The sequence below is a fragment of the Clavelina lepadiformis genome, chromosome 3 (assembly GCF_947623445.1).
Source record: "Clavelina lepadiformis chromosome 3, kaClaLepa1.1, whole genome shotgun sequence".
In the NCBI taxonomy this organism is placed as follows: Eukaryota; Metazoa; Chordata; class Ascidiacea; order Aplousobranchia; family Clavelinidae; genus Clavelina; species Clavelina lepadiformis.
In genome coordinates, this window is record NC_135242.1 from 19,612,468 (window position 1) to 19,639,342 (window position 26,875).

At 37.6% G+C, this 26,875-nt stretch overlaps 3 protein-coding genes across 4 annotated transcripts; 1 reads left to right on the forward strand and 2 right to left on the reverse strand.

Annotated features, from left to right (window-relative positions):
- Positions 1 to 1,790: 1,790 nt before the first annotated feature.
- Positions 1,791 to 2,822, forward strand: LOC143448728 (uncharacterized). The gene is made up of 3 exons (XM_076948576.1): positions 1,791 to 2,021; positions 2,207 to 2,390; positions 2,594 to 2,822. The coding sequence occupies exons 1-3, from the start codon at positions 1,929 to 1,931 to the stop codon at positions 2,659 to 2,661; spliced, it is 345 nt and encodes a 114-aa protein (XP_076804691.1). The 5' UTR covers positions 1,791 to 1,928; the 3' UTR covers positions 2,662 to 2,822.
- Positions 2,823 to 3,188: 366 nt separating this feature from the next.
- LOC143448727 (matrix-remodeling-associated protein 5-like) lies at positions 3,189 to 20,707 on the reverse strand. Of its 2 annotated transcripts, none has more exons than XM_076948573.1 (23): positions 13,124 to 20,707; positions 12,712 to 12,885; positions 12,425 to 12,624; positions 11,361 to 11,674; positions 11,036 to 11,176; positions 10,665 to 10,859; positions 9,706 to 9,975; positions 9,483 to 9,631; positions 9,184 to 9,359; positions 8,822 to 9,063; positions 8,515 to 8,657; positions 8,188 to 8,394; positions 7,886 to 8,049; positions 7,664 to 7,797; positions 7,345 to 7,535; positions 7,122 to 7,240; positions 6,821 to 6,928; positions 6,371 to 6,749; positions 6,006 to 6,299; positions 5,703 to 5,897; positions 5,491 to 5,611; positions 5,234 to 5,389; positions 3,189 to 4,777 (listed from the first exon to the last, which is right to left on the reverse strand). In XM_076948573.1, the coding sequence occupies exons 1-23, from the start codon at positions 13,957 to 13,959 to the stop codon at positions 4,613 to 4,615; spliced, it is 5,073 nt and encodes a 1,690-aa protein (XP_076804688.1). In that variant the 5' UTR covers positions 13,960 to 20,707; the 3' UTR covers positions 3,189 to 4,612. The 2 variants fall into 2 exon arrangements, with proteins under 2 accessions (XP_076804688.1, XP_076804689.1); XM_076948574.1 differs by having other exon boundaries at positions 8,822 to 9,060; positions 13,124 to 20,704.
- A 1,255-nt stretch (positions 20,708 to 21,962) lies between these two features.
- LOC143449512 (uncharacterized) lies at positions 21,963 to 26,459 on the reverse strand. The gene is made up of 5 exons (XM_076949746.1): positions 26,300 to 26,459; positions 26,013 to 26,166; positions 23,155 to 25,064; positions 22,711 to 22,873; positions 21,963 to 22,483 (listed from the first exon to the last, which is right to left on the reverse strand). The coding sequence occupies exons 3-5, from the start codon at positions 23,344 to 23,346 to the stop codon at positions 22,410 to 22,412; spliced, it is 429 nt and encodes a 142-aa protein (XP_076805861.1). The 5' UTR covers positions 23,347 to 25,064; positions 26,013 to 26,166; positions 26,300 to 26,459; the 3' UTR covers positions 21,963 to 22,409.
- Between the last annotated feature and the right edge of the window lie 416 nt (positions 26,460 to 26,875).

Here is a 26,875-nt window from a genome sequence, read left to right on the forward strand (position 1 = left end):
TCTCATTATTTATAAAATTTAGTAGATGGCAAAAGTATTAGGTGACGCGATAGAGAGGAATTACTGTGGAAGTTTATTAAAACGGCTTCAAAAGTCTTTAAACATTTGATGACGTGTTTTTTTGCTCGTGCCAGTACAGAATATGTTGTTGGTGCAAAAAAGTATTTGAATTACGGAATTGTGGGTTTATTTTCATTATATTTTTAATTAAGTTGTGTGCGTGCTTATCATAATGGGTTGTATATAAAGCTACGTTATTTCGGTCAAGTGGCACATATAGAATCAAGTACAATCTCAATCGTATATTCGACATTTCTAAAGATTGAAACATGAAGGTATTGTTCGTATCTCTCGCATGTCTGGTCGCAGTTGCGGCGTCTTATACCGTAAATGAAACAGAGGTAAGCTTTGATTATGAAAAGATTAAATAAAACTAGTATAAGTAGTTATTGGCTGCAATAGTTTGCTATGTATTATTAAACTTGATTCGTTTAATACCATCCACGTGTAACCTTTGTTTCATGCTGCATATGTCATATATTTGAAACCTCAAATGTATTGAAACATTCAGTCGATGATTTTTGAAACTATATAAAACGTGTCTTTTCAGATTCAGCAAGTTCAATTTTCGGAAGCGGCTAAAGCACAATTAATTGCGGTGTCAAAAGATGCTCTGCAGAATTTGTGCTTGTCTGAAAATGTGGAACCGGAAATTTTGGCCACAATTTGCATGAAAGCGCTCTCCAACAGCTTCCAATCTGTTTACTCAAACGACGCAAGTAAGCGTGCTATTACACATGTAAAAAAAATACTTCGTTAAAAGAAATCTGTAACTATTCCATATAACTGAAATCAAGTTTAATATGTTTTGTCATTTATTGATTTCAACTCTGGTGTTTCACATTTGCTAAGCCAGTGAGCCGAAAATGAATTAAAGGTTTTCTTTTGTTAAACTTGTCCATAATAAATTTAGTGGCAAGAGGTTCTCGAAATTGCGTCGACTGCTCTGTGGCCGATCCTATCTGCTGGGATGCCTGTCCACAGTAATTTGCTCATTGGACTGTACATACTTTATTGAACTTTCTGGAGGACGAAGATACCAAGTTGTTGTTTTGTGTTCAGGATGATAACTTCTTAATTTCAATACTTTGTTATTAAAACAAATGTTTTCTTTATAATGAGGTTTTAAGCAACAAAAAAATCACTGCAGTTCGTGCAATTGCTCTTTTCACAAACCACAGCAAATTACAAAGCGACATCATTATACCGCTTGGTGTCACATAGTAGCAACTAATGTCGAAAACGTTAGTCGATAATCACAAAGGAAACGCAAAGTAAAGATGTACAGCGAAAAGAAAAATGTTGTGAAAAGAGACAAGATTACCTTTCAATTTCAAACTTGCACGTAGCTTGATCAGATAATCTTTTTCGAAAAGCATGATGAACAACAAAACTTTCAAATCTGTTTTAAGCATATTCAGTTTTATAGATACATAGCGCTCTAGAACGATTTTTTAAGTAATTTTTAACTTACTGTACTATGGAAGGTAATTCTTGCTCATAGATTTACTACTGCTGGTGCGGTAAGGTGACATGTTGACATATTAATGACGAAGGAAGTCAATTTCTTTCTCCTTGGACAAACCGCTCACCATAAAAGTCTGTCGTTAAAAAGCTTCTGAAACAAGATCGTTTGTGTCGACTTGGTTTGTTTGCCAATGTCTCGACTCTGAAAGAAAGCTGTCATAACCGTTTACGCCCAATCTTTTAGCGGTCTGATTTATTGCTTGGAAAATATTGGCAGGGCGTTGACTATCTTCATAAAAATCAAATCTCCTCATCAATTCGTCTTCATTGGTTACCAGGTTAAAACAGACCCATATCTACAGTAGCTCCGACTGTTTGGTACAGATTTCAAATTTTCAAAGATGAAGCTGCAAGTTGTTTTATGCTTTTGCTTATATTCTGTTGCTTTTGCAAACGATGATTGGAAGTCGTTGATAACAGGATACGTGGAAAGGGTAAGATTTGATAAGATTTTAACCTTAACAGCACAGTATTGTGGTAATAGTATTATAAAGTTGTTGATAGTGATAGAATCAAAGTTTAAAAACATAGACATAACTGCATGCGGTATATGCTCATATTACAGAAAAAATTGAAACCTTTAAAACAACATTCACTTAGCTAACCTTTTTGTATTAAGGAAAGAAGCTCGTTTTCACCAGCTGCGCGGGCACAACTCCGAGAAGCAGGCAAACTAGCTGTAGAGTTTCTTTGCAAAGGGGAGAACGTAGATCCACAAATTTCGTCGACCATTTGCGAGAGGGCCCAAATGACAGGACTGAATAAACCAGACTGGAAGACCAGAACATATAAAAGATCTGGAAGTAAGTTTGAAATGCGCAGTAAATTGTTTTTGATCAATACGCGAATATGGAATATCTTATAGCTACCAGAAAGTTTCCAATGTGAATATAAACATTCCTTATGACACATAGACGAAAACAATTTTAACCAAGGAAGAATATGTTGTCATTTCACTTGGTTTTCCGACCAATTTACCAAAGTTAAATTATTTAATTATTTGCAGTGTTCAAAAGACAATGCATGGACTGCCAAGTGGCTGACCCAATTTGCTACAACGGTTGTCCCCAGTAAGCACTTAAAGTTTTCCTCCAGTTTTCTTTCCAAGATTTTTATAAAACAGAAATATTTTCTGTAATTGCATGTTTGTCAACGAATTTGATTGCAATTTGTTTAAATTACCGTAGCATTTGTAAACTCGCACATAACTATAAATAAACAACTACAAATCATAACTAGTGTTGGTTTAAGGTATGATTTTTAAATTTGGAATTTATGTGTTTACTTTGACAACAGTTGTCAATTTATCTTTGAAGAAATTGGTAAGCAAATTTCGATTTATTTATGTAGAACAACTTGCGCCAAAATTGGCTTTTTATGTAATATTGTGAAAATATGAAAATAACTTTTGACTTAGACATTCACCTGAACCGACGTTGTGGCGCTATCATATAACAAACAAAGAAAGTTAAATCTGAGCAAAATGCCTTGATGGATATTGTATAGACAATAGAGCATGGACTCTAGAGTTCACCAAAATCCATAACAGAAAATAAATGTGAGATTAACCTTTGAAGAGCATAAACTGATACACCGTATACTCGAGCATATGATTTGCTTTATTTTTAAAATAAACAAACACAAAGATAAAACGTGATAGGCGTGGTCTCAGCACCACATATATGAATTTCGTAACTGGCAGGAGTGTGTACAAACAACTGCCGATAGCTAATAAAGAAACAAGAGAAAGTCTGCATCAGCATGACTGGTTGTATTTGATGAAGGTCGACAAGTACTTTTTATACCCTTTAGCTTACGCAAGGCTCATGCGTGTATCATACAAACCAATTTTCTTGTTCGTAGTTTAATTAACAGCGAGTTTAATCAACAATTTTTACAAAACAATATAAATCTTTACATTGCTTTTGTTAAGAACTTTCTGTCAACAAGAACGCATCTTGTTGGTTAGCACAAAAAGTTTACGTTAATTGGGTAAACCCGGAAGTATAAAGGTCGGCTTCGTGAAAAATTTTAAAATTGGTGAAGTTTGTGCCGAGCTTTCGGGCTTGTATTCGCACATCCCTAGTTTCTCATGACCTTCTGAAATATTTAACTTGGCCATTACCTATTCATTGCAGAAGTTTCATTACACGCCCTAGCAAACACTCCTGTATTATTGACCAACCTTCGGGCTTCACGTTGGCAACTATGCGTTTAGGTTTTTCATGTCAGTAGGTCACTCAACGACACGCTCCGCTCATACGAGTTTCCGTTCACAAACTATGCAATTTAAATAGCTTTTGTTGTAATGTAATCGTGTTAAAACCGTCGCTGGGTAAAAGCATGGCGTATGACAATGGTTTGAAAAATAAACAACTTTTACGAAAACGTACAAATAACATTTGGAATACAACGAACTTCGCACGACTGTGGTTTAATCCAACAAGAAAGCGTTCGGAGTCAGTGTTGACAGACACGTTAAGTCCGAAAACGCAAGTCTTATTATTTTCTGAGCAAGTATGAAAAGAACTGCTATATAGTCAGCTGATCAAATATAGGTACTTTTGCCTCCAGAAAAAGACGTAAACCAATAATACAATTTCGTAGTTACGTTGAGTTCGAATTAACAATTAACAAATGTGCGAGACATAATAGGGCAAACGATAACATTTAATATTTACTTCTGAAATCTTCTATACGACACTCACATACAGAATATCATCATTAAATTCAATTTGTGTAACATACTGTTTGTTGGTTTGTGTGTGTGTGTGTGTGTGTGTGTGTGTGTGTGTGTGTGTGGATGTAATGTGTTCCTTAACATATAAGTGCAGATTAAGCGTTTATTAAAATAAAAAATAGTGAACTTCAGAGCAAAGTCAATGTCACCCAACCAGGAAACACAGTTGGAATGTTATTGAGCATTTGTCTGGATTAAAATGCATTTATAAAAGCTCGTAAACACATTTTTAGATACTGGAATACGATCATTAAACTTTCTACGAAACTTTCAGCAACGTGCATATCAGTAGAACACCTTCAGACTGACAGCCTTCATATCGGAACCCATCCTGTTTCTAACGTGGCAGCGATAAAATCCAGTGTCTCTGTTGCTGACCCTGTTTACGGTGAGTGTCCCAGACGACAGGACGGCCACTTTGGAACGGGTTGTACCTTTCTCGAAAAGCGCCTGGAATAAAATATTAATAGTACGTCTTCGTTATAAACCCAACTCAATAGGAGAGATTGTAGGAAATTTTTGTAAATTGTCTGCTAGTTTAAAGGATTTAAAATTTTTTCAATTGTCTTTGAGTTTTTATTGAAGTAATTATTAGAAAGATACTGTCGGAAACTTTCGATTAGTTAGTTAGTACAATTGTTAAAGAAAGGCGTTACTAAGCTGCTTGAGGCTGTGAAATAGGGTTGTTAAAATTAAAGAGATCTAAATTTCACATGTGGAAGAGCAACAAAGATGCCACCAAACCTCATAAACCATTGCAAACAAACATAAAGTTGAATTCAGTTGGAGCGATCATAAAGCGGTTTGTAAAAAGCAAATTTATGGATTTTGTGCCGTTAATTTAATAGGTTCTTGTTCCATCGCCACGTTGTTAGGGTAAACCGACAAACAAAGCATCACGTTTACCTCGTTTAATCTAATTGTCTTTCCCATGGGCAGGGTCCAGTATAGGTACGGCTTTGGCACGCCTTCTACCGGACATGACAACCTGACGGAATGTCCGTTGCGTGCCCACTGAGTTGCGGCACGTGCTGACCTAATCCTTGGGGGAAATCCGTGAAGCTGAATAAATAAAAAGATGTTTTTAAACAAAACGTGGATTTAAAATACTGTAGAAGACTAAGGAATTGAATGATTCCAGTTGCTACGCCGAAGTTACTTACTTCAACTTTCACTACCCGGCTCACATTTCCAGCAATATTAGATGCGGTGCAGACGTACCTGCCAGCATTTGCAGTATTCACGCGATACACAATTAATCTTCCACCGGGCTGAACTCGTAAACTAAACATCCGACAAGCACACATTACAAAACAGTGTTTTCAATGCAATAATAACGCAACTCTATCCAAACAACTTAGCTCAGGAAATATACCCGGTCGCATATTGCCCGGCGGTATAAGTTTTCCCAGACGGTGCCTGCCAGTATATACGTGGCTTGGGATAACCATTAGCACTGCAGTCAGCCGACGCAGACCTCCCTCTTCTAACCTTGGTGGTGCTGTACGCGTGCTGGCGAAGTATTGGCGAGAGTGTGGCGATTGACAGATTGATTACAGTCTTCATTTGCCTTCGAACAAAGTTTAAGCTTTATATTCAAACTGCGGACTACTTGAGCTAAACTGCTTCGAATTTATTACTCTATAGATTATAGAAACTATAATTGTTTTTATTTTACCTTCCGGTTTTCTTTTCCGTGGCTATACAAAAATACGTTCCGTTGTCTTTAAGCCTGGTTTTTATAATGCGAAGAGTACCGTTCCTGTAAACTCGGTGGCGCCAGCTAGGAGCTGGTGATGGAAAAGCAGCTTCGTCCCCAGTTGGCAGTGTCCATCTGACCCTCACATCGCGGTGACGATATCGACGTTTAGAGGTTGATGCCGTGACAGACGCAGGCTTGCGCGGTATTATCGGAAACAACGTGCGGCAACGGAGATAGGCAGGTCGGTCGTGATAAACGTAACCGCTCACCCTGTTAAGTAAGAACATTTGCTTCAACCGGCAGCTACATAAAACTGAAATAGCATTATGCATATGGCTAACCGAAATGTTTTCAAATATGGCAACTTTGTTGTGTTAGCGACGACTGTAGGTGAAGAAGATGTTTTGCTGTTTATTGCTGGCCTTGTCATTGTTGATGTTGTAGATGATGCTGTTGTTGATTTTCTTGCTGCATTTACGGTCGCCGTTGTTGTTGTTGTTGTTGTGCTTGTAGGTGTTGTTGTTGTTGGTATTGTTACTAATTTCATTGTTGATGCTGTTGTTGTTTTGCTTGCCGCTTTTACTGTCGTCGTCTTTGTTGTTGTGCTTGTAGGTGTTGTTTTTGTTGGTATTGTTGCTAATTTCATTGTTGATGTTGTTGTTGATAATGATGGCATCGTGCTTGAGTTTGTTGTGGTTGCAGTAGTTGTCGACGACAAGGCTAAATATACAACTCAGAAATGGTACTCCAACCATGCAATAAGATCTATGAGGACATTTAGGTTCTCTTACTTGTGGTAGAGGATGCTTCTCTCGACATGCTAACGTCGCTAATGACCGTTAAAGATACTTGAATGCTTGCTTCACCAAGTGCATTTGTTGCAATACACCCATACGGACCTGCGGCATATAATGCTTAGTGATATGCATAAAGATGCATTAAAAATACTATCACCAAAACCTGTGCTAATCTATCTGAGTGTCGTTTTTATATACCCGTGCATAGTCTCTTATCCTGTACGGTACCTACACCAAAGTTTACAAAACCTTACTTCAACAACGTGTACATGAAAATACAAGAAGTACAACTCACCTTCGTCTTCTTGTAGAGCCTGGTTGATAACAAGACTTCCGTTTTCCAAAACGTGCATTCGTAAAGTGGTACTGTTGGTGGCGTAAATAGTTTCGCCGTTCGGAAGTATCCACATGTGTCTTTTACAGCAAAGATTAAGCGATAATTTACAAATCGTTTTATCTGGAGACTTTGTTTGCGTAAAATTTACCCTTTACCCGTGATATGAATATATATTTTATACCTTGGTTGTGGTACTCCGCGAGCTGCGCAGTCCATGAGCACTTGATCTCCTACATCTGAGATTGTAGAAAGTACTTCCGGTTGGTCGATAACTGGCGCCTTGGATGAGACTTGTACCAGCACAGGCTGTTCCACTTTACCGGCTATGTTGGTTGCAGTACAGAGATAAGTGACTCCGAATGTGGGTGTGATCTGGATATATTATTATTGTATTAAACATTCAACATAAAACATTTCATTTGGCTTAGATTTGCATTAAGCAAGGTGACGAAACAGATTTACTTCGCATTGCTCTCATAAAACGTAGTAAAGCGATTCACCTCTTCGATGTGTAGCGAGTTATCAGGTTCAGCGTAAACCCGAGTGATCGGGACTGCTCTATCGCCATTCCTCACGACAGCTGACATGACGTCATGTATAGGCCATGACCACGTGATTTCAGGAGCAGGAGTACCTATACAAAACACGTGCGGTAAGAAAAGGCAATTTAGCAATGCGATTAAAAGGACTAATAAAAGATTGGGTCAAGAAAGTCGAAAAACCTTCTGCTGCGCATAATATGGTGATAGACTTCCCGTATTCCACAGTGATCTCGCTAAATTCCGGTTTAGTGAAGCGTGGAGGGACAGCCGCAACGGTCACGTGATATCGGTGCATTTCATTCTTGCTTCGGCACAAAAATGTACCGTTGTGATGCTCCGTGGTTCTGTCAAGACACGGTTTTAAATTTAACGTTTACATCTTCACTAACAACCGGGCATTGAGTTATATTAAAGTGTAGCTTTGATTTTCTTTGCGTATATACACTTGATACTTGGCGCCGGTTTGAATGACATTTTTGTACCTAGAGACTTCAAGTTGATTTGTTTGTTTGAAATTCATTGTGGGCATAAGATGAATTCTGGAAATCACTTCAGAGAAGGAATCCCTATTTCGTCGTGAGTTTGGCTTCGAATGCGGCAAAAAACTCCATGAAATATCTGTTGAATTTTCAACGGGGCAGCTGATTTCTAAAGGTTCTCCATAATCGACAAGAATTGTCTCTTCGGTGCTGCATAAGAAAAATTGATAACAACAGAAAAATAAGGAAACCAAAATATCAAGTCATCTTGGCCTATAGCAGAAGTTTCCAAACATAAGTGCATTTAGCAGATTATAAAAAAGTAATTACTTAATTGATCCAGCATCCTCAATGTTTTCCGCTTCTTCTTCTTCTTCTTTTTCTTCTTCTTCTTCTTCTTCTTCTTCTCCTCGATTCAACTCGTTAGAAGTGCTGTCACCTAGCAATGTTCCATTCACGCTTTCGTCCACCTGCTGAAAAATAAAATTGTACTTGAAAGTGAGAAAATGTTCTAAAAATAAGCATGTCCAAGCTAGATGTGAAATTAACTTTTATTTTAAAAGGAATGTCCAAGCAAGTAGCAACCCTGAGCCGCAAATAGCTGCTCTGTAATAGTACTAGCCCATGCGTATTATACCTCATTGGAATCAACAACATTGCCGTTGTGACTCCGTTTTGTATGAGGGACTTGTACTTTTATGGCAGGTACAACCAACGACGAATCATCAGAATCAGAATCATCTTCAACTACAGTCTTTGTTAAATTTTCCTCGGAACTTGTCGTTGGAGTTGATGACGAAGTAGACTTCGTTTTATCATCAACTGATACGCTCGATGTTGGGTCGGTAAGAAGAATCCTCATAGTGGGCTTAAACGCTGCTAGCAGAAAGATTACATATAATGACTTTCGTTGTCATTTTACTCAAACTGGAGTAACTTTTAAAATGCTGTATGTTAAATAATATTTTATTCCATCAACATCTTAAATTTTTACTATACCGGATGTTGTAGTTGAGGCAACAGTGGTAGTTATTGCTGAGGATAATCGCTCCTCTTCCGTAGGAGGAGAAGTTGACGTTGTAGATGTTGAAACTGTTTCAACTTCATCACTCACGTTTCTAACCTGAAGAAGAACTGAGTGCACGCTTCTTCCTGCACGGTTCGCTGCTACACATCTGATGACAAACAAAAGAGATTTTTACACTTCGACAATTTTTTATCGTGCCTAATAACTCATTGTACTTGGCCGCTCGTATTTCTGAGCTTACAATCAAAGAGAAATGAATTTTTACACTCACCTATATAATCCCTCATTTTCTATGCCAACGCTTTTAATGCGTATGTCTGCATATTTGTTGCCGGTAATGTCCTGATAGTTTCTCGTATCTTTTCCAAAAATAAGTCTGCTGTTTGGCGCAACCCAACTTACTGTAGCATAGGGCGAAGCCTTCGTAAAATAAAAGTATGAAAACAAGCATTAAGAAAACAAGCAACGAAAAACATACAAAACAGATAACAGACCTCTGCTGTACAGTTAGACGTCCATTCAGACCCCACAGGCAAAGTGACCAATTGGGCATTTGAAACGTCTCCTTCATCTTTTACCACGTGGAGAAACAAAGAGCCGATGTCTTCAGTCATAGACCCACCTGGTGTGACAGACTGCGACAAGCAGCGATAAACACCACTATCTGTTTTCATAACTTGGCGAATGAGCAGCCTACCGTTTCCGAAAACCTTGAATCGTCCTGAGCGTGAGTTCGGCCTCACCATAGTGTTGTCGGGTAAAACCTATAACAACATTAGTTTGCTGCTAAAAGATCTTCTATGCTGTATGTTATAAACACTGTGTACTACTTACTAAGTGTTTTAGTACTTCGTATACGATTGATATACACTTTAAAGCCGTAGTCTACTGATCTTAACAGTGATAACAATTTAAAGTATTTTTAAGTGGTTTATACTTTATAGCAATAACGAAAGCGTGGTCTCCAACATTTTCGGACCGCAAGCCGCAAAACCAAAATGATGAGTGGAAGCGAGTCCCACACAAAAATAATGTCCCAAAACAATAGTCCCAAACAAAAAAATAATAATGTTCCCAAAAATTGTAAAACTAAACAAAAGTAATGTGCAAAAAACATGTTTTAACTATCACAGAGCCTAGTGAGATGGTGGAAGGGCTAATACCGAGAAACCAGTAAAAACCACAGCAAATGAGTCATTTATTTACAGCAAAAACGGGTAGTCCAACAAATTTAATAGTGACATAACACTTGAGTACTGAAATTTGTAACACAAACATAAATGAAAATCTTAACGAACACTACCGAACCCTTTTATTATTTAACCGGACGAAATTGTGGTTGCATTGCAAACCGCATTGTATGTTAAGTCAATATGGCACGGCGCGCCACAGAAATTTGTCTCGTAAACTACTTGGTCAGGAACCGTTTAGTTAAGGCAACAATTAAGCTTACCCACGACAGGTCAGGACGAGGAAACCCCATCGCACGACACTTGAGTATCTTGGTGCTGCTCTCCAAGGCTAGATGAGCGTCCATCCTGAAAGATGACGGCGCTCCTGCCATGGTCCAAGGAAAATCCCGGACCTTTTCACCTCTTTCTAAGCGATGGATGACGGTGGTTTGAAACAGAAGACCTAGTTTTGCTTCCTGAGATAAAAGGATAAGAAATGATACAAATAATGTAAAACAAAAATGAAAAAATGCAAACATAAAAACTAACAATATATGTTAGAATCTGGTTTCCTTTAGTTATATAACTCAGTTACGTTTGGTAACCTAACGGCGATTTATCGTGTAGCTGCTTATGACAATTGTAGTTATACCTCCGGTCGGAATAGGTTTCCGAAAATAGTGATTGTAGAGCTTGGTGATCGAAAGAAACTGTCGAGTGAAGAGACTGCAGCGTTAGATATTCTTAGACCCGATCCCGGTGAAGCAAGAGCAGATAGCGGTTCATTGACCAGCTGCGAAAATAAATCTACTAATTTTTGCATGATGATGATGAATATGATATCATGATGAATATTAGTATCACCCTAAAAGCAAAAAATCAAGAAATAGATTTTATCTGAATTGCTGAGGTAGTATAATATAATATAACAAATCATTCTGAATTGATTTTATTAATAAAAAACTCATTTATCTTACATCAACGCTATATTCGCTTGGGGCTTCAGCGTTAACTGGTCGATCAGAAATTGCTGTGAGCTTTAGAGCGGAGTTCAAATAGGGCGCCAAGATTTCCTCCAGACGGCTGATCTCTTTCGGATATTCCAACTCGCATCCCATCCTAGCATCCATGTTACCAACATAAGTGTCCTCTTCTTCCGTCTGCTGCACAACTGATGTCGTGGGATTACTTGTCACGCTGCATCTCATGAGGACCAAAGATCCGGCCCTGCCGTCCAGTCGTAGGGACATTGTTGGCTTGGGTCGAGAGCCCAGTGTAAAAAGAGTTTCTTCTGTAAATTCGAGCATGCACAGTATAGATATAAACACATAGTGATAAAAAGAGTGATAATCATATGTTTCTGAAAGACCAAAACACGACTTAAAAAGTCAGAAAGTTGTTACTTAACGCCCCCCTACGAGGCATTCTGATCGTATATTATGATAACACGGGCCGCAAATTGCGGTCTCCGCGGTTCTCTGGGTTCTCGCCCACGACAATAATTCATATCACGCTGGTGACAAGCGACATCTTTGTCACAACTCTTCAAAGTATGTCGTTTGAATAAATGTTTGTTTGTGTGATGTTTAATCTATACTAGACGCACTAGCAGTAATAACCTTAACTCCTTAATGAAATGTTTAGCATATTCGAGGGTCGTTAATCATGTTAATAACGTTTTATTGCCAGTCCCCGTAATACTGCAAACAAATTCCCAACTAAAATTAACCAATGACTTTAAAGTTTTCGAGTCAGTTTTCTTAGGGTGGAGTTGGAGTTAAGAGATCGTTTAAATTAATTCATAATTTTGTCTATACGTTATGTGCAATGCTGGCTCTGTATACAGTCTGGGTGGCCAATGCTATGAATCACAATGTTGTCTCCTCAAAGTCAAAAAAACTCTTGGAGTACTATGTAGATTCAAAATAAGCTAAACATAACAGCAAATTTTTATTAGGTATTTGTAATATCTAATATACACTAATATCGACTGTTTTGATAAGGCCTATGTATAGCAGAGGTTTCAACTTTGCTTGCATACCATTCTCTATTTCCATTAAAGTTGGATGATCGTCGAATAATTCCGTCGATGATTGGTTGACATTTCCACCAACGAAACGAGGGGCTGAACACGTGATGTTGTCATGAGATACGCTTGTGACTTCTTGACCTTTGAGAAAAACTGGTGACGCACATTGAGCGCATATTGGACCCACAGCCCCTCGCAACGTAACTTTGCATCTACAATAGCAAAGTGACTTTAAACTTTTCCAGCATTCTCTACTTTGACCGTTAGAGAAAATGAAAAAAGTAAACTCTTCTCATTACCTGTTCTTCCCGCTCTCTCGCATCCACTGATGAAGCCACTGCAACTGACACGAGCACTCCCAGGGATTTCCATGAAGATAGACTTGCTGCAAGTTGTTGATTCCTGACAGCAGCGAACGCGGTAACACTTTGAACTGATTATTCGAAAGATAGAGACGTTGAAGATTTGAATACCTATCAAGACACGGACGTTATAAAAACACAACGTATGCAAAATACAATGTTTTTCATAACAACGCTTTCATAGCGATTAGTGAAAATATATACCAAATAATACGACACTAAAATAGAGCTACAAAAAGTACTGGTTTCACTAAACTCGCAATAGAATAGCGATAAGGAGCATGTGACATACCGGAATTTCATACACAAAAATCCTGTTACATCTGCTACAAAGCAACCTAAAGCGTACCTGAAGTAATGATCGAACTTCACAGTGACAAATGTGTCAGGATGAAGGTGGGAAAGTTGGTTTCCATCAAGCTGCAGGAGACTGAGTTTAGTCAATCCGCGCAGTGCTTCAGGATGGATGAAATTAATTTTGTTATTATCCAGATACAGGCGTTTCAAGGATACCATGTCGCTGAGGAGCAATTTCCTGACGGATATCAATTTGTTGTGACTTAAACGCAAGATTTCGAGCCTTGTCAGGTTGGCAAACGCGCCCTGGACCATTTTAAGTTCGTTGCTTTGCAGGAAAAGGTACCGAAGGGATCTGGAATACTCGGTAAAGGCACCGAGTTTTATCGTGGCCAAACGGTTGTATGCGATGTTAAGCTTACGAACGCTGGGAGCAATATTGTTGGGGATTTCCGTTAACGAACGAAAAGTACATTGCACATATTTTCCCAAACTGCACTTGCATTGCGTAGGGCAATCACGTGACTGAGGCTGGGTCCTTTTTCTTGCATCCTGCAACGTGTCCGGTATTGACGATGACGTAAGAACGGGATTTCGACGTAATGTGTTGTCCAACAAGGTTTGTCGTCTCGCTCGGTTTTCGTGGTGGGATGAATGATGATGTTGACCGCGACCAATTCTTCGAGATCTGCTGGTGCTTACAGGAGTTAGCAGAAGCAGCAAAGACAACAATACTGGCGTAATAATCAGCGTCGCTTGACTTGACATTGTCTTACGGAAAGGTCGACGCTTCCCAGCGCTTCTTTTCTCGTTTACTTGAGCTGTTGTCATGACGTCAGCAACTAACAAGGCCTTCTTGTTTGCTCTCAATGACTCACACAGATGCATCTAGCGGATGACGTAATACAACAAAACGACAGGCTGTACAAGTGCGCCTTAGAATGACGTCATTGGATGCAAGTTTTAAGAATTGGCCAGACTGCAACCTCAGCTTAAAGGGTGTTTGTTGGGTTCGGACAACAATGTTCTCTTTGATGTCGCACGTGATTGAAAAAGATTTAGAGCTGATGATACAAAAATAGCACAGGTGACTGACACATAGATTCCTGGAAAGCGTTTAAAAAATTTAGATTTAAAGCCGTTTTGTTACTAACATAGGTAGGTAGTTAATGGCTATGAAAAAAAATTAATTACGGTCAACTTTATTGTTATAAGTTAGTAAACAGAAATTTAGCCTTTACGGATTTATTTATTCACTCGTTGATGCATTTTATTTTTCGTTGTTGACTCGGTGGGAACAAAAATAGAATAATAACTGAAATGTCAAGCGATAAATGACGGGAATAATAATAAAGCCTCGCAGACTTAAAACCTGTATGAAAATAATGACGGTATTCACTTGCTATACACTGACAAGTATAACACGGCGACTAAACTCAACTATAACGTGTTTAAAATATAACTCGAAAGTCGAAAGATCTTTTATTTCTGAAACAAGTTAATCCAAAAGTCTGCTTATTCTGCTTACGGGTAAACCGCACGCTGTAAACTTTTAATCGATTTGCTATTCACCGGGTTTCGACAGGTCAGCCCATTTTTAAACACTTTTTAGAAAATTTCTAAATGAACCACCACGCACCTGTTACCAATTCTAGAGTTACGTCTGAAAAATTTCCTAGAATAGAAATAAATCAGAACACCCAAGTGTAGAAGAATTTCAGCAATAAATGCGGAACCTGCTTTCGACAAGCAGCGAAGCTAACTGATTTTCTGCGATATCGCGGTGGGAATCTAAAATATTGACTGGCTATGCAGTGATTGTGTGGCAAATATGCCAAAATCAACACGTAAATTGTTGGTAGGGATATACAGTACGTCAGTGCTATCAACGCTCTGATGCCAGGTTGATATCTTGTCAACCTGGCATATTCTAATAACAAGGCACAGAGCCAGACATGAAATAATAATTAATTGGTTGAATTATTTTTGTAATTCTCTGTTAAAAGATCGTGACTATGAGATTATAACGACAGGTTTAAGACAACTTTTTAATCGGATACTCCACACATATTTTAAAATCAAAAGATAAACTGATTTTCGGTATCAGCAATGTGTTGCTCAAAAATTTAATTGTTTAATATAATACAAACTGCCAATTGTTTCCAGATTCTATGACGCAAATTTCCAGACTAACCGTTGATTTTGAATTCTAGTTATCAGAAAACGGAAACGATAACAACAGTACCGATTAGTGCGCCGCATATTATCGCTTTCGAAACCAGATGCTTAACGTGATCACCAAATAACTCCATTGTACTTAAACGCATTTGTGTAATTCAAATCCACACCACTGATGATATCAAAACACAAGTTTCAAAAGAAAAAAAATATAACCCCAATACGTAGACCTGGTAGATTTTGAGGTCACCGACATTGACAACAACTGACCAAGAATATCTACAGTATGCACTCTAGCATATTCAACACTGTAAACTATATGCTCTTTCCCTTATCGCTCTCACACGGGTGATTAATCTGAAACGAGTCTGCAAAGATCTTCTGCGACTAAAAAACTTTCTTAAACGCCTTTCACTTTTCAGAAGTATTAAGGGGGGTTTAATATGCTTTTGCTAAAAATGGGCAAATTCACTATAGCCTATACCGTAATCCAACACTAATGGAGTTTTGCCTAAACATCTATTTCCGTGTAATACCCCTGGGGTTACAGGAGTATCCTTTAATGGAGTACTGTTTACATTTTTCGATGTTTGGCGCTATATCTGTCGGCCAGAAAAAATGTATTTGGTATGTCTACAGGAAGCTACATTGAAGTATAATGCATTCATATTCAAACCACTTTTTCAAAAAAACAACCTTATTTGGAAAGGCAAATCGCATCATTTTTTTTCTTGTGTCTATAAAGATTCTATACGTGGTAGGGAACGTCATTCACTTGCTTGCAAAGATCAGTCATTTCAAAAGCTGCTTTATTTTCCGCATTTCCGTTATTTCAGCAAAAATCTTCGATATCACAAGATCGTTTTCTGATAAAATGCAAACCGGGTCACGCACGTCGCCACCAAGAGATTTTCGAAATTCCAGGAAAATAATAAATATACAAAAAATACCGGAAGAAAAACGCCAAACATGCGCGTTTAACCGTTGTAGAGTCGTTGATTGTGTTTTTGCCGATGTTTGACATTGCAAAATTACCTTAACGAGACCAAAGTTTCAACGTGTTATGTAAATAGTTATTATAGACCATACGTGCTCAGACGAAAATTTTTAGTGTTTACCACGCGGCGGAGGTTTTTATAAAAAATTACAACGCAACTCTCATTTCATATTTCAACTGTTTACAATTAAGTTTTCAAAAGTTTTTCAGAAGTTTTCAAAATTCCATATGTACTAACAAAATCACACAAAATCCGTTATTTTGATGATATGGTTTTATTTTGACTGAAATCGGGACGAAAAATAGAACTTTTTGCATAGACGACTATTCTCCACGTCCATGCAGACTTCCTGTAAGTGATTTGAAAAATTGATTGATTGATCGGCGAAAAGCGAGGAATTTGAAATCCTTTTCTGTTTCTTCATCAAACCCTACAGGTTTTTGTTGTCAGGTTCGTGCTAAACGGTGAGGCTTCTTTTGAACAATTAAAATGATTTGACATGTCAAAGCAATTTCAAGCTTTTTTGTTTACCGTGAGCTTTGCGTATTTACACGCCGATTTCGCAAACGTTGACTTAATCTTGTTCGTAGAAAACTTCACAAAGATTGGGTTTGTACAATTGCTTATAAGTAGCGGGCAGCATTCACTATAATTTTTGAGTTATCCCACGTTTTTGCCTGCTTTCAAATTTTCAAACGTAAACGTTGGAAATTATTATTTGAGTCACGATCTTCTGCTACAGAAAAAGATAAGGACTCAAGCAGAAGATTACAAATACCAAACGATAAATATGCACATCAATAAAATAATGTAAGCTTGAGTAAATTCACTTTTCAAGTCAGACAGTTCACTTTGAAACTGCAAAGGTTTTACGCTGGCGACAGAATTTGCTTCCCGCTACCACTTCACAAACCACTTACTGCAGTCTTTTGCGAAGAATAACGTGTAATATGCTTTTAAAATCAAGAAACTCCAATCAAAAAAGGAAAAAATAGCGGGATACCAACCATATACGACAATCGTCAACGGTCATTTGCACATGACGTCAGCATATTGTCCTCAACATCAATCGAAAAGTGATTTGTGATTTATGAGATCTTGGATTTATTCGCCGAACAAGTTGTTAATGAAGCAGACCGATTCAAATAATTTTATGTTTTACAAACACATCCAACTGCAATTACTCCTATATGTCCAGCTATGTAAACTCGTATCCGTATTTGTAGTGCCGAAGTTTGCTGTCCAGCACGCAACATCACCACTACACGGTCGAACGTAAAGAGGTTTTATCTTTTATCATGAGCTTTTAAATTACATACACCAACGTTAAAATTCTATGTCGACCGTGCGATAAAAGTGCTTTGGCATTTCCGAAATCTATTATTACGGGTAATATGACCTACTGCAGTCGGGTAACAACAAATTCTAAGAAATTGCGTTTTAAAGATGACGCCATATTCTCCAAATCATTCGTGCGACCTAAATTATAGAGTAAGTGCTTCTCTGTGAACCATGGTAATCACTTTGGACGCTTAAAGTGCAAATATCCTGTTTAACCTTGCAACTAAGCGGTGATTTTAAAACATGCCTAGAAACTCATAAAAATCTTCTTGCTTATGTCAGTTAAGTGCAACTGCTTAACGCACACTTTTCCCCGGAAAAACATTTTCTGTGCTAAACAAACTACTTCACCACCTGATGGTATTACATTAAGGACTAAACATGACTACACATTATAAGACAAAGCACAGACGCCGGATAACAGAAAAAGTACGACAGGTATGCTTTACTTGCCGGCTGCCCCAACCTACCATCCGCGTTCCGTAACTTAATTTACTTGGCAAAGGTATGGCTGATCCAATTACTTTATTAACCGAACCAGCTGAACCAATGCAATGCATTCCGCGTATAAAAGTTTTATTTACAAGTAAACACTGTGATACTGTGACCCCGGCGTTCAACAACAACTCACAAAGCTCGGCTAAATCTACAGGTATTTGTAAAAGAGAAAATCCATTTAATGCATAATATAAAATCCAGCAGTGATCACGATGTGGTTTGACAACGTCAGTACTACAGGTCGTGACCCCATTATATCACTTAAAAGCGTCCAACAAGACTGTACCACTGGAAAACGCTGCATTACGTCTTGCACCAAATGTCAATCACCTGAAAATGCTTAAAGTCTTGCAGCACCGCATAGACTGACAGCTGTCAATTACCAAGTGCTGCAGCGACAATTTTGCACTGAACTTGCACTTTGCTCAAGGCTATTTTTGCCAGAGACCTTATGCTATAGTTATCGGCAAACACAGAAGAATTCCTCAAACTGCCAATTCAACGCTTCTGTCAAAAACGTAATAATGTTTGAGTAAATCATTCTCGAAATAAACTGCTACATTTAAAAGACGTACAGGAAAATTAACATTACGACGTTTTAAGCGAAGCACGCGAAGGTCATACAAGGTACGACACAAAAGAACCCGAAACAACATATTTTTGCTGATACTCTTGGCTCGTGCATTAACTTTGAGGCGCACTGTCAAAACGTCACTCGCCAATTTTAAAAGGGGAGCGGTCAGGGATGAAGTCCTAACAATGAAGTAGTTGACATTCAACCTTTAGTGCGAAATAAAGGAAGTATTTTGGGCATTAGCACGCGACGTATTGTGCATGACGCAAAAATAGTAAACGGATTAAGTGAATAAATAACACTGACCCACAACCCATCAAGCTCAGGACTAAGCTTTTAGTAAACGTGTGCTTTTTGTACTTGAAAAATATTCATTGAGGTTTACTACATATTTCCACATAGCGTTATTTGGAAATTTGAAACACGATCACAACACATGTAGTTTGCCGTATAAGCAAACGCTGTGTAATCGATGAGATCTCAATCGCACCAGTTATGCACCATTTTAGCTAAGTTTTCCGGTATCGGGTGTTGATTGCACAGAGGCTATAGTTTACTGGATGCCTCTAAAATGAATAACTCGATCGTTTAATAAACGAGCGCAATACGTCATCAGATGAATTTTCAGGGATTTTAAGCTAATTAAAAGGTCATTTTCTATGTTTGCCTTTTAAATGAGGTGCAATAGACGGTGCTGCTTTAAGCAAGCATTGAGTTAGTTTTGGTGTCTGAAGAAGACTTTTGGGGGATTTGCACGCTTTGCTAATGAAGTTACAAAACCTGGCTTACTGCACTTCTTTAGGATTACCATGTAGGCTATACAGAAGGTAGACGCTGTGATAAATTTCTGCACATTCTGCTTCACGGGCCACTTATCAAAGCCATACCTTATAACTTAAGGTATAACAATGCAAGTCTTGTTCGAAATAGCGAACAAGCATAACAGGGATCTCGCCTTGACGTACATTCCCGCTACAAGCAACATGTCAAGATAACACAGATTACAAGAATACACAATCTCCTCTAAAAGTTCCTTAAAAAACAGCTCCGTGTACATTTTCCCTTGCTAATACACTTCAAACTTTTCCAGTGTCTTTAAATAAAAGGTTTTTTTTCTTTTCTGTTGCTTCCTTCAAAAACTGATTTCATCACTAAAATTGTCAACACGCAAACCTAAGACCCTTTTTAACGCTCATATGTAAGTTTGTGTGTCGTCATGTGACATATAAGGCTTAAGGCCTTATCATCTCCTTAGATCTGCAAGGCGAAAGTCGACCCTGTAAAAACGTTTTTGTTGTCATCGCTGTGTTTTTGTAGCGTGGCTGCGATAAGGCTTTCAATGATCTCGGATGATCTTTAAAAACATCCAACTCGGAAACATATATAATGAAGTGAAATCAAGTGATGACCAACGTTGTCAAGTAACCGTGCTTACGCATGTAGCAACGAATCCTTACCTACACCTTCACGCGTATAAAGGTTTAATTTATTACATGTACGAGGCCCACCAAACAATTCGCCGCAACCCTTAAACTTCTGTATGCCAAGTGTGCTGAGGTCATTGACCGGCTGTAAAAACGTATTACTTGATTCGTTGACAACTTTCAAAAGATTGTCAAAGTGTTCGTGCTTACACAATTACGCAAAAGATTCACAGAATAAACACGAATAAAGAATGTGATTTAAACAACGTAACGTTGACGGAACAAATGTTAATTTAGTAATATTCACCGCCTCCTACGCCAATAATGGTCGCTATGTTTCAATAAACTCGTGTCACTTTGTAATAAACTATACGCCTAATCATGACCAAGGAACATTAACATAGGCATGTTGTAGCCATACGGATCAAAACGCAACTAAACCGTGACCTTAAGCTCCACGTGATGTTCACATCTATGTAAACTTTTTAAACCAACAAAAACTCATCGGAATAGACTTTCAAGCACGTTTCTGTTCCCCGCCTGTGCAGAGAGAAGACACGAGTTTTTACCGTGGACCGAATTCAGCTAAATTCGCTTGTTTTGACCGGTTGCTCGTTATGTACACAGACCGCACAAAATCTGTACACGCGCATTTTGTCGGCGTATATCTTCTTGTAAACACCTCAGCCTTCAACGCTGTAAAACGACAGAAATCTACAGCTTTGTGATTCACTATTGAACCAACTCCGTGACGTAAAAAGTGAAAGCTGCAATTACTTTCAAAATTGTGTTTTTTCCACGGCCCAGAAAAGGTACCGATAGAAAGACGATAAACAAGCACTTGCCTTTATCAATATGAGGTCAGCTCTTTTTAGTAACTTTTTCTTTACTTTTTTGGATTCACAGAGGTACTGTATATGGTACAGGAAATATGAAATATAAGTAAGTATACATAAAAGTACAGGAAATATGTTTGAGTAAATAAGATTTAAATTTTTATCAGACCTTTGTAAGTTAAACCGCTGGATTATATAAGTTTCCATTCAACTCAGATTACTTTCTCGAAAACCTATATGCTAAAAATACTGCGATTTTTTTCAGGGTAATTCCTAAAAGTGTTTCAAAAACCACTACAATTGGATCGATTGTTAGGATGAATCGCCTTGAACACCAATGACGAAATGTTTCTATATTCACCGTAGCCTGCTCTGCTCACTGCAGCAGATGTAAATTCAATAGCTTCATGTCGTGTCGAACATACAAAGACCATTGTTAAAAATAACTAATATGTTCTAATGTTCGTCCATGGGGCCATCCATATCGATTGGCGCATAAACTAACTAAATACACAACGTGTGTAATAAAATATCGAGTTTAGGTGTAACCTAAGATTTTAAGGTCTGGAAAGTTTTCAAAGCACTACGTTCAAGAATCAAGACATTTGTAACACAAAATATTGTGCTATTCCCAAAACATGTTATTCTGCTAAATAAATTGGACCTGATTTATATGCAGCCACAGTCATCTTGTATACAATATAGAGGACAGCTTGGCCGGCAGAAACCTTGTAAAAAAATGTCTGCAAGAAAAGAATTTACTTTACTTACTTATCGAAGCATTTCCAAAAGCGCAAATTTAAATGGCAAATCGCTGTAGGCAACCGGCAAATGCTTATAAAGATTCTGTGGCAGCTAGATGACGCCACAATGTCACATAGGCACCTCACAGATAATTGCTTTTTCATGACATAATTTGTATAGGCAATCTTATTGGACGTTAAGTGCTTCTTTTCTTTTAACTGCTTCGACTTAGCTCCTATGAAAGTTATTTGATGTTCAGAACAAAATTATTGCATTCTCTGTAGCTATTCATTCATTCTCATCGAAGCTAAACGCATAAGCAGTTTGTGAAAGGTGCAATTGCTACAGTGTTTAGTAACCATAGTCACTTTATAATAATTCTGTTATTCTCCAAATCTCGGTCACATAAGTGTTATGCTATAAAGTATTAAATAATATAAGCTAAACAACTTCAAGTTGGAGCGATCTCTCACAGTAGGAATGCTTATAGATGTCGTCGTTTTTTGAAACAACGACACACAACGACAACAAATATAAGTACATTAAATCAATATATTTACAGTAAAAGTTGAATTTTAGTAAATATATAAATACTACAACTAACAAAACAGTTTTAAAATCAATCAAACTGAGTACAACGACCAACACGAAAGTTTTCTTTTCTATTTATTGCGGCAATATTTTATGATTGACAATTTGGATATGGAATGGGGACTGCAAAGCCTGGAATTTACTCTCTAGCGCGTTATTGCGGGCATGAGTCCCAGCAGATTGGATCCGCTACCTCGCAGTCGATGCAGTTTGATCCGAATGGCGTAGCTGCTCAAACAAAATAATATTTATTCCAGGAACTAACCAGCAATTCAAAACGAACAAACATTTATGTTGCGTTAATGGTAAAGTACTTTACAGCACATGCAGTGCGCAGAACGCATACAACTGACATAAGCGTTAACATTATTTTCACGTTTTGAAATGTCCAAAAAGTAATGTGACAAACAATATTTTAGGAATGATTCATGAGCGAGTTTTAGTGAATTGACTACCTCCATAAATTGATGGTTCTTTCGCGAATTGTTTGTTGATTGCTTTGACACAAATCGTGTCATAGATTTCTTGAAGCACGTCGTCCCCAAAGCAAAGATAAGATATGGCTCGCAAACTTGCCTCGCGTAAGAGGAACTTGGCTTTTTCAGAGAATTCATGTTTCTGAAAGCGCCAAGAGTTATTAATAACTGGAGATTATTAGACATTACACAATAGACAAGCAAATCTATATACAGTTTGGTATTACTAAAGTTTCAAATACTTAATAAATCTTTTCATTTTTTCCAGAAATTGCAAATCAAACAACTAACTGCAATCATCGCAAGCCCTTGTCTATATTTTAAAGTATTCTTCCATCGCTATAATTCTTTTAATTGTACAGTATTCTAAATAGAATCTTATAACAACAAAGCTAAGTTACTAAAATAGAAGAACAAATTTACCTGCTGGTGAGGTTTCGAAATATCTTCAGAAGGCACGCTGGCTGAAAGTGAGCAAGCAACGAGGCAAAAGGTTAAAACGACAACGAGGTTCATCTTGCGGTTCCTTGAGTCGTGGAAGTGACGATTGGCGGATTTACAAGCTACTCCGCCCTTTATGAAGTGCCATGTACTTGCTTCGCAAATAAAGCCCATCAAACATACAGCCGGGCAACCGTCGCCATTCGGATAGACAGACGGATGGTGAGATGAACGGATGGATAGAGAACGGGGGCAAGGTCCAGCTCTTCTTGGAAGTTTTGTTCAATTTGTGTAATAAAATGACGTAAACTTTCTGGCGTTTTAATCACGTTACTGGAATTCGGGCCGTTTGCCGCTTAATTCAGGTGAAACATAGTTGCAAAACTTATTTTAATATTTGCGTTGAAGTCTCCTTTGTCGAGGAGGTCATCACGCCATTACGTTTGCGTCATCAAATTCCCTACACACACTTATACTAGCCTAAGTGTCTAAGTTAAATGTCTGTATTTTCTTCAATAGTTTCCCACGCCTTCAATTTAAGGTTGCTGTGAAAGCAAAATAATTTACCAAGGTGGCGATATGATTTTGGCTGAGGCAATGACCTAACAGCTAAACTTCACAGAAACAAAAAACATACAATCAACAAAAACGAAAATATTTTCGAAAACATGTTCTGATTTTTTAAGACATTTTGTTTCCTGTCATTCACCTTAATGTATGCTATTTTTCTAGTTTCTTTGTCGTTTGGAAGTCCAGTATATAAGGTGTCCTACGTACTGGGGTTGTCGTTATCTTGTTTGTGTTCTTGTCTGATGTGCTTCGGTTTTGTTTAGTTTTTTTCAAACTGGCAGACATTTGTTAGGCCGTTGCTAATGAACGAAAGACTTTTTACGTAGATTTCCGAGAAAATCTGCGTAGTTATATACGTCAGAAAGAAGGAACTCCCATATTCTAATCATGACTCGCGCTTTCTAAAGTCAACAAGCTGTTCAGGAAGATGGTGATAAAATTCCACAGTCATAATGTGTATAGTTCATGCTTTGGTATAAAAATCTGAAATTAAGTTATACTGTAGATATTTTAATTGGGTAACGGAACTGGGGGTCGACTGCTGCGTACACAGCCTTTGTTTACGCGCAATGACCGACCCTATTTAGTTTATTGTGAATCGTTATAACAAGAGTCATTTATTAACCCACAGTATGGAGACGCCCAACATTTTTCTATAATTTATTATTCGTAAACAAATGTGTCAGTTTTGGTTGAATAAGTGAAGACCGAAGATAAAATGATTGCAAGCATGTGTGTTGCGTATTTAGATTTGCAAAAAATGATGTCTAAATTCTTGCTGCCAAAACATTCGCAAACATAAGTTCATCGCGTACAGATGCTGTTTATTTAATTTGTTTGTTTTAGTTTGGTATATTATGCCTGAAAATAGAATTACTGGAAAAGTCAATAATGTGAGCTATTTCAAACTGGATAACTTTCAAAAAGTTTTTAGTAAAACTGAAACTCTGATCACATTTTGATAATCTATATTGCCTTAGATATGAGAATGACGAATAAATTTAAATCAAATAAATAATTATTGAGAACTCTTCATGTTTATTGATAGTTGTATATATTTTCAAAAGAAAATTGGATTGTGCACAAAACGTAACGTAAAATCGCTATGATTTGTAACCAGCAGTTTTCGTACCGTGCATTTTGTGCGTGTGTTTTGGCTATATGCATACAGCTGCAAACTACAAAACAGACAAAGGAGACTTCATTAGACAAGTTAATATACAAAATACAAACGCATATATGGCTTCAAAACATTGGACAAGAGTCCCAGCAGATTGGATCAGCGATGGAACAGTCGATACAGTTGTGAGCCACAAAGAAGTCTGCACAAACATTAATTTACTGACTTCTATTTCAAAATAGGACAAGTGATTTTAAAAGTTATTATATCAGATCTACTGTATACAGAGATGTGGAAATACATGAAAAAGCCCTGTCTCGTAAACGCCCGGGCCGAGGTCGAACCTTTGACGTCATAATAAAACAAAGAAGGAAACTTTAGTCTGAGCGTACTATTATAATGTAGAGAACGTTTATAAGCTATATACGAGTTAGAATACATACTAAGTATATACGCCCATAGTACATAAACTAGTACTGTATATCCTATGCATTTTTGCGCAAATAGGCAAGAATACATAGGATAAACGATTATAAACGAACCGAAAGAGTAATTATGACACTAGGTGCTTCATACATTGATTCCATGACGACCAGACAGCGAGTGTACAGACAACTGCCGCCAGCGAAGAATGGAAAAAGTTGAAGTTTGCATTAAAATAACTTATTGTATTTGATTAGGTTTGACGATTATTGCAATTTTTTTCCAGAGACTACACAATGCACATGAATATTTTGACTGATTACTGATAACTGATTTTCTTTATTTGTAGGTATCTGTTATACAAGTTCTTTTTGGTTTTGCACATTTTCCCCCTGAAGTGACGTTTTGCTTCTTTTTGTTTGTTTCATGAAGAAAATTAACCGTTATCAACTTTAAGTGTTATGCAGAGCCGGCAAGCCACACAGTGACTGCGGAAATAATTAATCTTGTGGTATTTAACAACAAATTTTATAAAGCAAACTTATAAATGTTGAAGTTGCTTTGAAAAAAGTTCTCTGTCAACAATATGTTTCTTGTGTATTTTCACAAAACTTAACGTTCGGATAAAGCTGGAACTTATTAGGCTCGGGCCCATGAGGACATTTATGGATGAGCCCCGTGTTGAGCTTTCGGGCTGGTATACGGCACATTCTTAATCAAATCTAACCTGGCCTTGGTGAGAACTTATTGTTGAATAGCGCCCTCCGACAGATCGTTTCTTTGATGGATTTGTCGGTCCGTTTGTCAGAACAAAGCACTCGAATAACAATCTGACTGACCTCATACAGCTGCTTTTTAGCCCGGTAGCTGAATACCAAATTCTGGGTAAAAGAATTATTTGGTTATGGTAAGTTTATAAAAGCTAAATTGTTTCTTCCCATCTGATTCTCAACAAATTGGCAGTATTTTTTAGCTATTGTCAAGCACAAAAAACTGAACTATTTATCTGTTTACCTGTTTAGGTTGGGGTTGCTTTATCGTCTTTGCAGATGATTCTATCCAGATGTAGATAAAACAAAACAAAAGCACAGCTGTCAAAGTTTTCATGTTGAAATAGATTATATTTTCAATGCTTTAGCAGACGATTATCTTAGAATTTAGGAAACTCGAAATTTATCACTGCAACATAAATTAAGGCGATGGTTAAATCTTAAATAGCAGCTAAAGCGTTGCGCATGTTGTAATAAAATAACATTTCTGCACTTTTTCTAAACTCAACTTACTATTGTGCATCACGTCTAAAAGAAATGAAACGATTTAAAGATTAATTAAGTCTTTTGCGTTTAATGACGCAACGTTAACCTCGGTATGCTTTAGAATCTAAAGCTTAGATACTTCTTCACAGCAAAGAACATTTCAGATCACGAAAAACAAACGCTTTGAACGTTTTCTAGAAAAAGCCAGTATATATGTACGTGTCTATTTGACTTGTTCGTAAATTTCAGCATTTTCTATCTTTTGCCGCGATTACGGCGTTGACTAACGGTTGTTAGATAATGGATTTAAAATAATTTACTTAACCAACAACAG